Source organism: Portunus trituberculatus, chromosome 38 (genome assembly GCF_017591435.1).
Source record: "Portunus trituberculatus isolate SZX2019 chromosome 38, ASM1759143v1, whole genome shotgun sequence".
NCBI classification, from domain to species: Eukaryota; Metazoa; Arthropoda; class Malacostraca; order Decapoda; family Portunidae; genus Portunus; species Portunus trituberculatus.
Genome location: NC_059292.1, coordinates 30,446,543 through 30,463,284, shown reverse-complemented (window position 1 = coordinate 30,463,284; position 16,742 = coordinate 30,446,543). Strand labels below are relative to the sequence as shown.

Below are 16,742 nucleotides of genomic sequence, written 5' to 3'. Positions count from 1 at the left end.
GTGTCCCCAGGGTAGTGGGATATTGCCTATGACATAAACAACACAAGGCGGCTTTATCTTAGCAGCAAGGAATTGTTTTTAATATTCATGGATTTTTTTTTTTTTTCTTTTTCCCTTTTTTTTGGCCTACCTTCCTTCCTACACACACACACACACACACACACACACACACACACACACACACACACACACACACACACACACACTCTCACGCACACTCTCTCTCTCTCTCTCTCTCTCTCTCTCTCTCTCTCTCTCTCTCTCTCTCTCTCTCTCTCTCTCTCACGAAGGTGTGGTGGAGCGACAAAAAGTAAGCTGTGCATGAGAGAAAAAAAAGAAAATGGAGGGAGGGAAAAAAAAGCACGAAGGAATATACACACTGTAGGACAAGAAAACCAGGGTGAAACTAGCATGCGATTCCATGTTATAGACTCTTTTTTCTTTTTATTTCCTTCTTTTTATTTCCCGCCGCCAATAGGTTCATGCCACTTGTCCACGTAAGATACGTACATATATACAGCGCATGTTCACCAGAAATATTCCACGTTTCCTCACTCTACATCTACAGGAAGGCTTAGGAAAACGTTTAGATCACCGAGTTTACTACTTTTGGGGTGGGTTGGGGAGGACAGGAAGGAGGAAGGAGGGTGGTTGGTTTAGAAAGAAGAGGGAGAGATAGAGAGGGAGAGAAAGAGAAAGAGAGTGAGTGCTAGGCCATGGCGAGGGGAGGAAGAGTTAGTGAAGGAAGGGACGGCATATACTACAGGGGATACTGAAGAAGGCCGTGGAGAAGGGTGGTGTACAGGTAGAAGGAGAAGATGGAGGAGAGAGAGAGAGAGAGAGAGAGAGAGAGAGAGAGAGAGAGAGAGAGAGAGAGAGAGAGAGAGAGAGAGAGAGAGAGAGAGAGAACACTTTCCTCAAGTCTAAACGAGTAAGGTAGTAAGACAAGACAGTATATTGAGGTGTGTGAAGGCAAAAAACGAGTGTAAAAAGTACATGATAGTGGATGGGTGCCAGGCAGACTTTCTATATGTGAGAATTTGCACAGTTCCTTTGTCACAGGCATTTATTTACCCATGTATTTATTTCGCCAAACAATTAACTCTGCTACACAAGTCTCCGTATCTCACACCAGCACTTCTCTCTCCCCAGGGCGGCGGTCTGGAGCTGAAGGAGGGGCTGGGCGGTCTGGGCGGCGGACCATGGCCCTATCCAATGTACTACCCTTATGACACCCTGGCGGCCTACCCCTTCTCCCACGGGTGAGTTGTGTGTGTGTGTGTGTGTGTGTGTGTGTGTGTGTGTGTGTGTGTGTGTGTTTAAGTATGAGAGGAGGACTGGCCAAGGGCGACAAAAATATAAAGAAAAAAGCTCATTCAGTTGCCAGTCTCCTTAAAAACCCGATAGAATTAGTCAAAGGATAATGACAAATGTGTGTGTGTGTGTGTGTGTGTGTGTGTGTGTGTGTGTGTGTGTGTGTGTGTGTGTGTGTGTGTGTGTGTGTGTGTGTGTGTGTGTGTGTGTGTGTGTGTGTGTGTGTGTGTGTGTGTGTGTAGTTGGTTTTTCCTGAGTCTTACTGAGTCTTGAAGGAGTGCAAGTCATGATGAACAAGTGGAACAGGGAAATAATAATGTAACATAAGTGTGACTGAGCTTGTGTGTGTGTGTGTGTGTGTGTGTGTGTGTGTGTGTGTGTGTGTGTGTGTGTGTGTGTGTGTGTGTGTGTGTGTGTGTGTGTGTGTGTGTGTGTGTGTGTGTGTTCAAGGGCAAAGTGCAGCCAGGTCACACGTTTGCCCACACACACCTTCCCTCTGGAGAATCACAATCATAATTTATCCCTTTTTTTTTTTTTATCCCCGGCCTGGGTACCGGTCAGGGAAGTTATTGTGTTGCACGAGTAGAAAAGCTCTTAGTGTAGATGTGAAATTGCTCCCTTAACGCTTGTGCTATGAGTGCTTACTGTTTACTTTTATTGTCTCTCTCTCTCTCTCTCTCTCTCTCTCTCTCTCTCTCTCTCTCTCTCTCTCTCTCTCTCTCTCTCTCTCTCTCGGTGCTGGAATCTTCTCTTTCCTTCCTTTACCTCCTACTTTCCAGTCACCCCTCACATCTCTTCCTCTTCCTCCTCCTACTCCTCCTGCTCTTCCTCTTCCTTCACCTCCTTCCTGCGGTCATTTTAGCATTTACCATTTTTCTCCTTTTAGGGAAAACATTCTTATACACCTCCATGTATTTTTCCCCCGGCAGTCTCAGGAATGATCCAAATACGTCTATTTTCCAGCGATAAATAAATATGTAAATCACCCTAAAATGCCAGACTAATAAGCCAGTCCGCAATTTATAGTCAAATTCTGACATAGCCACTTCGTCTCTCAGCCCGCCGCATAAGGCCGTCAGGGAGTTGTATCCAATCAGTGGCGGGAATGAGCAATTTGTGCTCCTATGTCGTGTGCGCGTTAGGGCCATGACGGTCTTGTAAAGCAACACTGCGGGATGCGCCTGTCGCTCTTTGTAAAAACGCCCAAATTAAACGGTTTTCGAGAGGACTGGGGGTGCGAAAAAGCCATCGAATACATAATATATGAGGAGGCGAGAGGGAGCCTGTTGATAAAACTTTTATTCAGATTGATTCCAAATGAAGAAGAGCTACTTTTTTTAGAGCTTAGCTAAGGGAGAGGAGTGAAGGAGAGGGGGAGGCAGGGAGACAGGGAGAGACGGAGGGGAGCGGCAGAGAGCGAGAGAAGGGAGGGAAGGGAAAGGGAGGGATGTGGAGGGAGGGAATATCGGGGCTGGGGAGGTGAGGGTAAGAAGGGCGAGAGAGGTAAGGAACGAGTGATGGAATAAGTGAAGGAAGAGGAAAAGTTTAGGGTTAGGTACAGAGAGAGAGAGAGAGAGAGAGAGAGAGAGAGAGAGAGAGAGAGAGAGAGAGAGAGAGAGAGAGAGAGAGAGAGAGAGAGAGAGAGAGAGAGAGAGAGAGAGAGAGAGAGAGAGAGAATCACCATACAAAAAGTCAATAACACAGCCTAGAAACACAAATTAAGAAAAAAAGACACGAATAAAGAAAGATGAGAAAGTGAGAGGGGGAAAGAAGGGAACAGGGAAGAGAAAAGGCATAAGAGCGTGAGATAGAAGGATGGAGAAAAGGATGGAGGGAGAGATGGAGGAAGATGGAAGGAAGGATGGAGGGAAGGAAAGAGGCGAAGTTTGTGGAGGGTTAACGATATTAGGATCAAGACAGTGAGTAGTCAATAATCCAGGGGAATCATTCACACCCTTCCCTACAAAGGATCCGAGACTCTGTGTGTGTGTGTGTGTGTGTGTGTGTGTGTGTGTGTGTGTGTGTGTGTGTGTGTGTGTGTGTGTGTGTGTAGAGGTGCCACAGATGTTTTAAAAGGTACTATAGACATAAAATATAGTAAAGAAGAGGAGGAATGGAAAATCTATCAACACACACACACAAACACACACAAACACACACACACACACACACACACACACACACACACACACACACACACACACACACACACACACACACACACACACACACAAAATAAATAAACACACATATACACACACACACAACACACACACACACACACACACACACACACACACACACACACACACACACACACACACACACACACACACACACACACACACACACACACACACACACACACACACACACTACTATACAATTTCAAAATAATTCAGTCTTCTCCTGTGCACTTCACCTACTATACATGACAGCGATTTCTTGCCAACAGTAACAATAATCGAAACTATACAGAAATTAACAAACGAAAAAGAATAAAAAAGGGAGAAAAAAAAACACGGTGGTCATTAATTGCATAGTAAGGAAAGGAATGAATATTTACTTGTGTGTGTGTGTGTGTTTACTTGCTTCGTTCGCTTGCTTACTTACTTGCTTGCATGCTTGTTCTTTATTATGTTTCTCTATTACAACAACAACCCGAGCACCTCACACTCACATTTTCATTTAAATAACTGTGTTGACTCGATCTTCCTGCGAATACTGAATACAAACAGAGGCGCGTGTAGTCGTGATGCATATTAGAACAAGGTAAAGGAAGGGAAAAACAACCAGAATGAATACTTGAATAAGCAGATGAATAGAAAAAATAGTAAATAACAGTATAAGGACGAAGGGAAAAAAAAAGAGGAAAAACAAGGGTGAGTGTATAAGTAAATAAGGTGATAAATACACGGAGGTAAATAAAGACTATATATACATAAATAAACAGTTAATATAAAAGAGATCAAATGTGAACCACGACTTACATGATAAAGTAAATAACGCAACTACGACACCATTGATTGGAAGCAATCTACGGTACTGCACAGAGAGAGAGAGAGAGAGAGAGAGAGAGAGAGAGAGAGAGAGAGAGAGAGAGAGAGACGAGAGAGACGAGAGACACACAACGACAAACAGAACGAGAGACAACAAGACAAGGACACAATCAGACAAGGAGAACTAAAACCAGCAATATTGAACGAAACACAAGGCAAATAAACACGAAAAAAAGACGAAACAAACACATACCCTATCATTCCCCAAACCTTTACTTAGCCTTAACCTCCCCACACTGTCCTCAAAAAAAAAAAAAAAGAGAGAAAAAAAGGATAAAAAAAAAAGAGACACAAGCACGCATTAAATGTTAACACTAACATTTAATTTAATCCCAAAATACCTTTCACCTGCAGTGCTCCCCAATCCTCGGTCCCAATCTGTGTTGCCGGGAACTGCCTGTCAGATTAACCAGCCAATCATGAGTAATTAACGCGCTTTGTCCCCCGGATCTGCCAATGAATACCAAACACGCGCTGCATCCTGATTGGCCCGCAGAGTCATATTTTGGCCCAATAGGAGCACAGTCCCCATGTGTTGATCGGGAAAATCGCTCCGGGATGAGAGGGTGTTCCACAGAGCACAATGTCGCTTGCCTTTACTTGTTTATTTGACCCTTATGTGCTGTCTCTCTCTCTCTCTCTCTCTCTCTCTCTCTCTCTCTCTCTCTTGCTATTCTATTACCTCTCTGCACACACACACACACACACACACACACACACACACACACACACACACACACACACACACACACACGCGGTTGTTTATTTACGAGGTCGCAGTTTATAATTGGTGGCTCGGGCCTTGTATGAGAGACATTCAGGGGTTGTCAATTAGGTGGTTCGTAAGCATCATTAAGGGGCTTTGTCTATGGACCGCCCCAAAAGCCGAGCCTAAGCCGAGAGGGTCACAAGCCTACTAATGTCAACACCAGTCGTCGAGAGAGAGAGAGAGAGAGAGAGAGAGAGAGAGAGAGAGAGAGAGAGTATACTGAACACAGATGAGGTGAAGAGGGAAAGTGACATCTATTCTTGCAGACTAATTATTTTATCTTTTTCTTCTTTACCTTTTCAGTCATTCTTTTACATTCTCTTTTTATCTCCTTTACCCTCTTCTCAGCTTCTGTTTCTTGCCTATCCCGCTCTTCTCATCTCTTTTTCCATCTCTCCTCTATTCTCTTATTTCTCCCACTAAATTATTTCATCCTTTTTTTCTTTACTTTCTCGGTCGTTCTTTTACATTGTTTTAGTTCTTTACCCTCTTCTCAGCTCCCTTTTTTTGCCTATCCTGCTCTTCTCACCTCTGTTTCTATCACTGCTCTGTCCTCATATAGCCTTCACCCAAATTATTTTCATCCTTTTCTTCCTTACCTTATCAGTCGTTCTTTTATATACTTTTCTTTAGCTCCCTTATTCTCTTCTCAGCTCCCTCTATTTGCCTATCCCGCTCTCTCACTTCTCTTTCCATCACTGCTCTAGTCCTTATACGTATACCCTCCCCCCACTTCACTCCCGAAGCCTTCCTCCACTTTAATTACAGGACTCTCTTTGCTTTCCTTCGCACCTACGGCTTCTCTTTTGTCTTCCTGCCTTTTTTTCTGTACATTTGTTCTTTTCTTTCATTTACGCTCATTTTCTTCCTAATTTCCGTTTAGAAGTCTGTTTATACGTAGATTATTTTATGTTTCTTTTCTTTTTTTTTCGTTGGTATGTCTACGGTAGTTGATATTGAATTAGAACGCCTTATTCGTGGCTGCCTGATTCAGTATAACATTGTGCTTCCTTTTCTATCATTTTGGAGCATTTTTTCTTATTCATTAAATACACTTAGACTTTATTTCTTGTTCTGTTGTCATTTCCAGTCACTATATTAGAGAAATACCGTATAGTATATTTTTCTTTCTTTATTCTTCCTGTTCTTTACACCTTCTCTTTATCTATTCTTAATCCGTGTTATCTCAAATTCTCATCTGCCATGTCTCAGTCCTAACCCTTTCCAGTTTAATAGTTCTCCTCGCACCTACTTCTTATTTCCTTATCCTATTCAAACATTTTCTATATACCTTATTTTCTCTACAATCTACAGCCATTTGAGTTATCTATCCTCTTTGCATTACGTTCCTGTTTCCTTATCCTGTTATAACCTTTCCATTCTTTGCGTTATCTCCACTTAGCCATTCCTCCTCTTAGCTACATCCTTCAGTGCCCTTCTCACTTAGCCATCCCCCATCTCGGAACTGTGTATCCTGTCTGCGGCCCATCGTAGATTTCTCACCATAACAACAGTCCCTTTATGCCTCTCTCCTCCACTCCTACACACTCTGCAACTCTCCCACACTCATGCTCTCTCACTTACACGCTTGACGAGGCCGTGAAAGCGTGTACTCGACGATAAACACGGAAACGACCACCTCGTCTCCCGGACTACGACATTTACAGATGGATTCTTAGACCAGTATTACTAACTCAGCCTAACGTAGTCTAATAACATTGCTGCCTCGTTTGCTTCGCTGGTGATTATTTTTCTCATACTTTTAATGGACTTACTAATTCAGTTTTCAGTCTTCTAATGACATCTTAACCCCTTCTTCAGTACCATGACGCGTTTTCATATTCATTCTGCTTACTATTTGGTAATTTTGGACACGTTCAGAAACTTATGTGGGGATTAAAACAGTGAAGGCTCTAGTCATTGATCTTTCGACCTCCATAGACTCTTCCTAATGTAAATAAAATCTTCTAATCATACACAAATCTCAAGGTAGAAATGTGTCATGGAACTGAAGGGATTAAGGAGTGTACAGTTTTTATCCAATATTGAGATATTACTTGCATTTTCTTCAGAGCATAAATATTCAATAAACAGTATATGCATTCTTCTGTTTACGTTCAAATATTACAGGTGTGTTTTTCTTCCCTTTTTTTCACAACATAGCTATGGAATGGCCTTCGACGCCGCCCGCCGGAAGAACGCGACCAGGGAGACGACGGCAACACTGAAGGCGTGGCTGAACGAACACAAGAAGAACCCGTACCCGACCAAGGGCGAGAAGATTATGCTGGCCATCATTACCAAGATGACACTCACGCAGGTGGGGCAGAATGTGGCGATGTGCTGTACTGTCAGGATACGAATGAACCTGCAGCACACACACACACACACACACACACACACACACACACACACACACACACACACACACACACACACACACACAGACAGACTTTTTGCAACCTCTGGCTTTCATCTAACGAAGGTAAAACACTACACGCTAACCACTTTCAGCAGGAGAAGGGAAGAGAGAGAGAGAGAGAGAGAGAGAGAGAGAGAGAGAGAGAGAGAGAGAGAGAGAGAATACTATATCTTACGCCCGCCCTTACGCTGCCGCCAAGAACAGACGCAGATTAGGAGAAACGCAGATTAGAAGGAGAGTCTATTGTGGTTTACACCCGCTAATGAAACGGGAGCACGCGGAGAGGGTGGTGCTCCGGGCTGGCTTTCTTTGTGCTCCCTGTTTGTGATTCCCGCACCTTGAGCCCAGGCAGGATTAGCCAACACAAGGAACACCGATGTAATCTCGAGGAGGCAGCGAACAGGCGAGGGCACGTGTAGGTATTCTGAGCAGCCGTGAAAACAGTAATTGGCAAGATTAAAGCTTTGCCGTTATGTTACTGTATGTGTATGTACGTGTGTGTGTGTGTGTGTGTGTGTGTGTGTGTTGTTTGTATGTTTTGTGTATCTCTCTCTCTCTCTCTCTCTCTCTCTCTCTCTCTCTCTCTCTCTCTCTCTCTCTCTCTCTCTCTCTCTCTCTCTCTCTCTCTCTCTCTAAGTCGTCTCTTCATTTGCTGAACTCCTCGTCAATCACATTTTTTTTTCTCCAGGAAACATATAATCTTGTCAAGTAGTCCTGCAAAATAATCTTGTCAATCTCGTTTTCTTTTTAAGTTTAGGCTTTAATTGTGTTGTCTGGCTTGTTATCGGAAACACAAAATTAACGCCTCCTCTATCCACGTTAGATAAAACTTATTTTACACATATTTTACACATATTTTTCTCTGATACATCTGTTCTTTAAATTACTCTGAATATATACAGAGTGACTCATTTTCAGCATAAATATATTTGTTCATATATTATCTTTGACAGGGATGTATGATCTAAGTGCCTTGCATTAGAGTTCTTCCACACACACACACACACACACACACACACACACACACACACACACACACACACACACACACACACACACACACACACACACACACACACACACACACACACACACACACACACACACACACACACACACACAGAAACCAATGTAGTCACAAGTCACCATTATCACTTATAGGAGCTTATCTGGATCTCTTCTACCTCATCATTCTATTCAACTTGCATTATCGACATACCCTCTCCCTCCCCACCACACACACATACACACACACACACAGGCATCAATATAGTTACAAGTCATCATTATCACCAACGGGAGCTTGTTTGTGTCTCTTCTACCTTACCATTCTACTTAACTAGCATTAACTAACGTCTCTGTCGCAGTCATCTGTCTTATGAACTCACTGACGCTAAGCCTTTGTCGTACAATGTGTTTTCCTCACGTCATGTTCTCTCTCGAATTCATAAATATAGTAGTGGTTGTTTTCTCCAGCTTTCCAAACACTTCCTTGAAAAAAACTAAAATAAGCGTCTATTTTCGGCTAAGAATTCTTACTATCACATCCAATTCTGTCTCAATGTTGTTGTTTTTATGTGTTTTCATCGATATCAGATTATTTATACTCCATACACAACACCACCAATAACACTTCAACATCCAAACATATAACTACATAAAAAAAAAGTCACGCGTAACTGTTATTACATTATCTGTCCATACATCACCCACAATATTCCCAATAACATGATAAGATCCGCACACTTGCAAGTACACACAAACCAAAATAGCACAATTCCTCGGAAAGTATATAAAAAACACTTACCTGAAAAAAACAAAGACCACAAGTTCTCATGAAAACAAGCAGGGTACTCACCACGCACCTTCCCTTCTCCTCTTCCTCCGTCAGGTATCCACGTGGTTCGCAAACGCCCGCCGACGCCTGAAAAAGGAGAACAAGATGACGTGGGAGCCGAGGAACAAGACAGACGACGACGATGACGATGACGACGACAAGGACGACGATCATAACGATGGTGAGAAGACAAAAGGTAAAGGGTGCCCTCTGCCCGTTTTACCTGTCACCTGTTTTTCGTAATATTAGTTCCTACTTTACATTCAATGGTAGAGTAATGGTTTAGATATGCTCAAGATAATTTCGTCTCTGTGACACTTCTTGCCTCCCACGTCAAGCAGGAATTTTAGATCATATTTTTGTCCAGTAGTCTCAGTTTTTGTGTGTACGTACCTAGACGGCTGATTCGAGATAAGGTCTGAATTTTGACACCACAAGAGTTCGAGGTGATGAGAGTATTGCTGTATACTTCTGAGGCGATATCGAGTGACGTCTTCAGTGTATATTTAGAGAGTTATTATTCTGCTTCTTTCCTATCATATAAATGTCCTTTAAATAGACAGACGACGAGGAGAGAAGGATGAATAGATAGAGAGGTAAATTAGGATGACTGAGAGGAAAATTTAATTGAAGATAGTTATAAATATTGACAAGGAATTGGTTAAAAGGATATGTTTCAAATTATATATGAAGAAAAAATGATAGAATATAAAAGTTAGTCTGCAGTATTAGTGTTGTGTATACAGGGGAGGATGTGTAGATAAGAGATAAACGTTGGATCTAAAGGTGCTAATTGAGATGTTAAGGAAAGAGTGGTGGGAGGAGAGGAGGCAAAAAGATGAGTCCAAAGAATTGTGCTGGCCACAGTAACTTGTACGATGTTGTCTAATTTTCTATTCACTTTCTTGAATTTACGAATGACACACACACACACACACACACACACACACACACACACACACACACACACACTCTCTCTCTCTCTCTCTCTCTCTCTCTCTCTCTCTCTCTCTCTCTCTCTCTCTCTCTCTCTCTCTCTCTCATGCTATCAATCGCTTTTCCCCTCTTCTCAGTACCCCCGGGAGCAGGTCAATTCAATCCTGTCACTTCCTTTCTTTTCTCACAATCCCAGCCCGTCATTCTGCCATCGAGTCATTCACTCCACTGCCTACATACTTTACTGTCTTTCTTCCTGCTCAAACTCCACACGGGGATTGGATTGGTCACTAATTCCTCCCTGACGGACTGACTGCTCACGGGCAACCTGATTCCGTGCTCGCCTTGCCAAACAGGTGTGACTTGCTTCTCCCCTCGGCTGAAGTTACCTGCAGTGCGATGAATGAACCCTTGACTTTCTTTCCTCCCTCCTTCCCCGAAACACACACACACACACACACACACACACACACACACACACACACACACACACAAACACAGTGGTGCTAATTAAACAAGTTGGAGTGTTAGCGAAAGTTCTCAAACACAGGTAGAAGACATCGACACAAACGCATTGCAGTTCTTTTATCCGAGGTTTCTTTTGTTGTTCTTAAGTACGAAGGGCTTTCTGTGTTCTTGGGTGTTGCTAGTTGGGTGGATTCCAAACGTGTTGAGATATTGTCGTTATTACTGTTGGTGTTATTATTATTGTTTTTCGTAAGAGTGGGAGAGATGAGTGAGTAGACAGAGATTTGTTGATCATAATTGAATGGTAAGAAAAGTTTCACATCAGTGTTTCGAGTTCATTGATTTTCTACAGGGACACATTGAGCGGTACTAAATGCGTAAAAGAAAAGTTCTCTAGAGACTAAAGTTGCATAGAGACCAGTGTTAAAAATACTATCATAGGTACAACTCTATGTTTCCCTTTACTTTTCTTTACACATCCTTCAATTCAATCGTTCATATTACGAACGAAAAAAAAAAAAATACCAATTCAAAAAATCACTTTCACTCATTCTTTTTCACTCAAAATACAGAGATAGTCTCGTACGATTATCACTTTCACTACAACCAAAGAAAAAAAAAGAAAGCACGAATATTGCTGGGAGAAAATAAAGCCCAAAACTGACCCCCATAAAAGAAAAAAAAAATTGTCATCATAATAATTGATACGACTGAGGCGGCAGCAGTAAAAAGGCGACATCAGGAGGCAACCTTGTGTGTGTGTGTGTGTGTGTGTGTGTGTGTGTGTGTGTGTGTGTGTGTGTGTGTGTGTGTGTGTGTGTGTGTGTGTGTGTGTGTGTGTGTGTGTGTGTGTGTGTGTGTGTGTGTGTGTGTGTGTGCGTCACTAAAGAGAGAGGGAGGGAAGGAGAACTATTTGTTATCAGTTGTCTTATAACGGGAAGAATATAAGGCACTGGAGTGAGGGATGTTAGAATGTAAGTAAACAACAGCATCAGATGAACAAATGAAAGAGTACTGACAAAGGAGAGCCTGCTGGAGGAGGAGGAGGAGGAGGAGGAGGAGGAGGAGGAGGAGGAGGAGGAGGAAGAGGAGGAGGAGGAGGCATACAAAGGAATACAAAGGAAGACAAAACAGCAAGGAGGAGGAGGAGGAGGAGGAGGAGGAGGAGGAGGAGGAGGAGGTTAGGTATTTCTACTTATGGGTGGAGGAAGTGTGGATGAACTGAGAAGAGACTGAAGTTTAATGAGAGTGTGTGAGTGAGAGACTAAAAAGAAAGAGAGAGAAAGAGAAGAAAAAAAAAACATGACCAGACAAACAGACAGACAGAAAGACAGACAGACAGACAGACAGACGGACAGACAGGCAGGCAGACAGATAGACAGCAGAAAGTGGAGTACAGGTAGAGAGTCCGTCTGGTTTGGGGGGGGGGAACACGGCATATAGTGGAAGGGTAGCAGGGTGGCAGGGGACGTGGAGTACAGATTTGGTGAGGAGAGAGAGAGAGAGAGAGGTGAGAAGGGTGTTGACTGGGAGATGTGGTGGCTGTTTGGGTAGTATGGGGTGTTTTAGTGGGGTGAGAGGGGGGTAGGGAAGGAAGGGGGGAAAGGTGCTTGAGTGGGGGGGTGGGGAGTGGGGTTAGCGGTGGTGGGATAAGTCAGGTATCCGAACAAGTGTCACTGTGAGGAAACATGAGTCTCCACTTACGTACACTCCCGCCAACCTCGATACTGTGACCACTACCTCCTCCTCGTCCTTCGCCACTACCACCACCACCACCACCACCTACTGCCGCTGATGTTGCTGCTGCTGATGATGATAATGGTGTATGAGTATATAGCTGAACCTGTGATCTTCTCGACCTTGCACCTTACATCTACAGCTCTCTCTCTCTCTCTCTCTCTCTCTCTCTCTCTCTCTCTCTCTCTCTCTCTCTCTGCTCGTTTATCTGTGTGTACCTGTCTGTATACCTGCTTGCTTGCTCTCTCTCTCTCTCTCTCTCTCTCTCTCTCTCTGCTCGTTTATCTGTGTGTACCTGACTGTATACCTGCTTGCTTGTGTGTTTCTCTCTCTCTCTCTCTCTCTCTCTCTCTCTCTGCTCGTCTATCTGCATGTACCTGTCTGTCTACCTGTTTGCTTGTGTGTCTCTCTCTCTCTCTCTCTCTCTCTCTCTCTCTCTCTCTCTCTCTCTGAGCCAGGCCAGCAGCACTATCGCCTTCTTAATCCTACAAGAAGCTTCATAATGATGGTACACAATCCTGCAATACGTTGACAGAATTCAAAAAGAGCTGACTTTGGTACTTTCGAATTTTTGTCTCCTACTCGGCAGTCGCGAGGTGGGGCAGGGTGGGGGAGGGAGTCGCGTCCTTACGGCCACTCGGGAATAAGAGTCAATTTCAAGTCCCCTGGCGAAGAGGTGTTGGCCGGCTCGTAAAATTTCTGGAATCCGCGTATTATCCACTTTAGATAGCGACAATATATTAGGTAATTCCCTAGCTATGTACACGGTGGCATCAACTGTTTATGTACGAAATGGGGAGAGCCGGCAGCGGTGGTGGTGGTAGTGGTGGTGGTGGTGGTGGTGGTGGTGGTGGTGGTGGTTGGGGGGATGGTTGAGGGTCATTGTCGTTGTTGATGTTATTGTGGTGGTGGTGGTGGTGGTGGTGGTGGTGGTGGTTGATGACAAGATTTCTTAAGAAAAAATATAAAGTTAAAAGAAAAATACTTTGATGACAGTATTATGATGGAAGTCTATGTGTGTGTGTGTGTGTGTGTGTGTGTGTGTGTGTGTGTGAGAGAGAGAGAGAGAGAGAGAGAGAGAGAGAGAGAGAGAGAGAGAGAGAGAGAGAGAGAGAGAGAGAGAGAGAGAGAGAGAGAGAGAGAGAGAGAGAGAGAGAGAGAGAGATTTTAACCTTCAAAATTGTATGAACACAAGAAACACTATAGTATCATCATTATAATCATTATCATCGTCATTATCATCACGACCACCACCACCACCACCACCACCACCACTCCTACAACTACTACTACTACTACTACTACTATTACTACTACTACTACTACTACTACTACTACTACTACTACTACTACTACTACTAAAACAACTTCTACCATCATCACCGTAATAATCATCATTACTATATTTCCATTATCATTGTCACTATCACAGCCGTCAATGACAGTAACAATATGAGCGCCAGTACGTAGAAGCATTAACAATAGAAGTAACGAGAGTAGGAGTAGCGCGTGTCATAAATACCCTCGTTACTTCATCCTTCATTACTCGCATGTTCCTCATTCCTTTCCCTTCAAACATCTATATTGCGCAACACTTTTAAGCGAATATCCCTTTCACTGGTTCCACTCTTGTTCTTGTCCTCTGAAATGGAAGACGAAACCCAGAAGTACAATAAGAAGCATCAAATTAGCAATACAGACTCAAACTTGCTATTTCTAGAGTCTCAGTATAAAAATAGACATGATATTAGTGAATTTAGGTTTCGTCTTCTAAAAGTAGAATTCGCAGGTAAAATTATTAGAGAAGGAATAGCCACTGTGATGCAAAAGACACTTATTCTCTCTCTCTCTCTCTCTCTCTCTCTCTCTCTCTTCCTTCCCTCACTCCCTCGTCCATTCCTGCATGCGTCGCCTCGCCAGACCAGTCGGGTAGTTCGTGTCCAATTACTTTAATGACTAAGATATCGAAGGCTCCAACTGGTGTTCGAGAGATAACGCCGCGAAGCCCAACACGGAGTCATCATGTAAAAAGACGACTCGACGGCGGCGCTGACGAAGACGACACGAAAGGTGGTGGTCATCAGGGTGGCGGTGGGAGTGAGCGGGTGAGTCAAGCAACACTTCTGAGGACGAATAAGGGCACGCACCATGAGTGAATAAGAAAACATGCGAGTTCATTAGAAAGAGAGAGAGAGAGAGAGAGAGAGAGAGAGAGAGAGAGAGAGAGAGAGAGATTGTGTGTATGTGTGTGTGTAATGACTGAAAACCGTCCGCTACTCGTTTTCTATCAGTCGCATACCCGCCTTCATCTCTCTCTCTCTCTCTCTCTCTCTCTCTCTCTCTAAAGAAAAAAAAAAACCCTCTTGTGATTTCAGAAACGACGCTCACACACTGTCCACCAGAGCTACTATAGATATAGGTGTCCGCACTTTCTCGCAAACCCTCCCTTCTTGGTAAAAAAAAAAAAAAAAAAAAAGAAGGAAGGGAGAAATAGCTGCCATAAAAGTTACAATCGAGGAAGCCAAGACGCGGCCCATGTGCTGTCTTAATGTCCCCGATAACTCACGCCTCCAAACCCGTCTACTTGATAGCGACGCGACCTGCTGGACGTTACCTGGCGATACCTGACGATACTCCGCGATACTTGGTGATACGGACATGGGCGACAACACTGGGATATCGTGTTTGTGGCTACCCTTTCCTCCGAGGCCTCGTGAGCAGGAGGAGGGAATGAAGGGAGGAGAGGGAGAGGACGGGACGAATGGAGGGGGCAAATGAAGGTCTCGGCTGGAGGAGAATGTTGAGGATGGAGGGATGGAGGGATGGAGGGATGGAGGGATGGAGGATACACGCATCACTAGTGAAGGATGGAAATATAAAAAGGCCTGCCATAACCACACAGTTATTAAAGTTGAGAAACCACAAATTGTCTTAAAAACGAAAAAAAACTTACTCCGTTGTATTAAAGTGTGTGTCCATTGAAGCATTGAATGACAGTTTCTTACTATATTCTCCTACAGTGTTTGGTTTATTTCCATACACACAAATATGTCCGGCAGATGAGCACCACATCGATGAGCAACACAACGCTACAGTACCTAACGAACCACTAGTCGGCTCTGTACTTAAATGAAAGAAAAAAAACCTGAAGACGCGTTCGGGAAAATAAGACACCGGTTGATATACGCAGTTCAAAGCTGCTCAAAGAAACCCCCCAAGGTCGAGCAATTAATACTTAACTGAACATCAACATTGTCGGCTTAATGAAAGCTTTTAACGATACAAATAGCACTAGACTTCTGAGAGGACGCGCCATAATTTTGCTCTATTGTTGTTCACCTGAAGGCGCGCTGGTCGAGGCTAGCAAAACGAGTAAGGGATTTAAGAAAACAAAAATTGCTCCTGCTTCTGTTGCTGCTGCTGCGCTCACGGCTCAGCTTGGGGCTTGACGGACGCAATACACCCGAAGTCAGCGAGCAGAGGTGACGCTAATGATGGGGATGAGGAAGGCTGCCGGCCACTTGAAAGACAGACGCACACATCTGCAGCCCCTGACAGACGTGCACACTCCTCCCACAAGACGCCGCCACCCCACGCTGCTGCCGCTGCTGCTGCTGCTGAGGATGTGCTCATTGACTTGAAAATAATATACTAAGTGATGCTTGGCTGGGAAATTATTAATAACAGGTTTACGTCTCAGGCAGTTTTTGTTATTTGATATTTACTTTATTTTTCTTTATTTTTCTTTATTTCTTTATTTATTTATTTATTAATTAATTTATTAATTAATTAATTTATTTATTAATGTTTTTATTTTTGTGGGGAGAGACAGCAGGTGGACAGGACTGTGTGGCGTCAGTGGTGCGTCATAGAAACTTTCATCCGCCATGTGTTCTTTTTTAACGACCAGCCATGCAGCTTATTTACTCACTTGGCTGTTCATTAATTTTCCATACAGCGCTCTTGGTCACGTCATTCGATATGTGTATTTTCTTAATGAGACCATAAATCAATAGATGTATATTAGAAAAGAATCTTAGTAAATAAAAAAAAATATATATCGTATAACGTCCTATTAAAATCTATAGATCACCGATTGTCTATGTCAACTAATTTCAAAATCAATTTCATGCTACTATATTTCCTTTCCCACACGGCAAGATGAACCAACAACTGTATCACGTCACCTGTAAGGGCTAT

The 16,742-nt window shown here is 43.4% G+C and overlaps 1 protein-coding gene across 2 annotated transcripts in view; it reads left to right on the top strand.

Moving 5' to 3' along the window:
• LOC123514784 (putative iroquois-class homeodomain protein irx-1) overlaps nucleotides 1-16,742 on the top strand; it is a 112,928-nt gene that overhangs the window by 89,464 nt on the left and 6,722 nt on the right. Inside the window, exons 4-6 of one of the 2 annotated variants that reach the window (XM_045272948.1) lie at nucleotides 1,153-1,262; nucleotides 7,306-7,462; nucleotides 9,456-9,597. In XM_045272948.1, the coding sequence (XP_045128883.1) occupies nucleotides 1,153-1,262; nucleotides 7,306-7,462; nucleotides 9,456-9,597 (409 nt within the window). The remainder of the gene's footprint in view (nucleotides 1-1,152; nucleotides 1,263-7,305; nucleotides 7,463-9,455; nucleotides 9,598-16,742) is intronic. The other variant, XM_045272949.1, reaches the window with a different exon arrangement.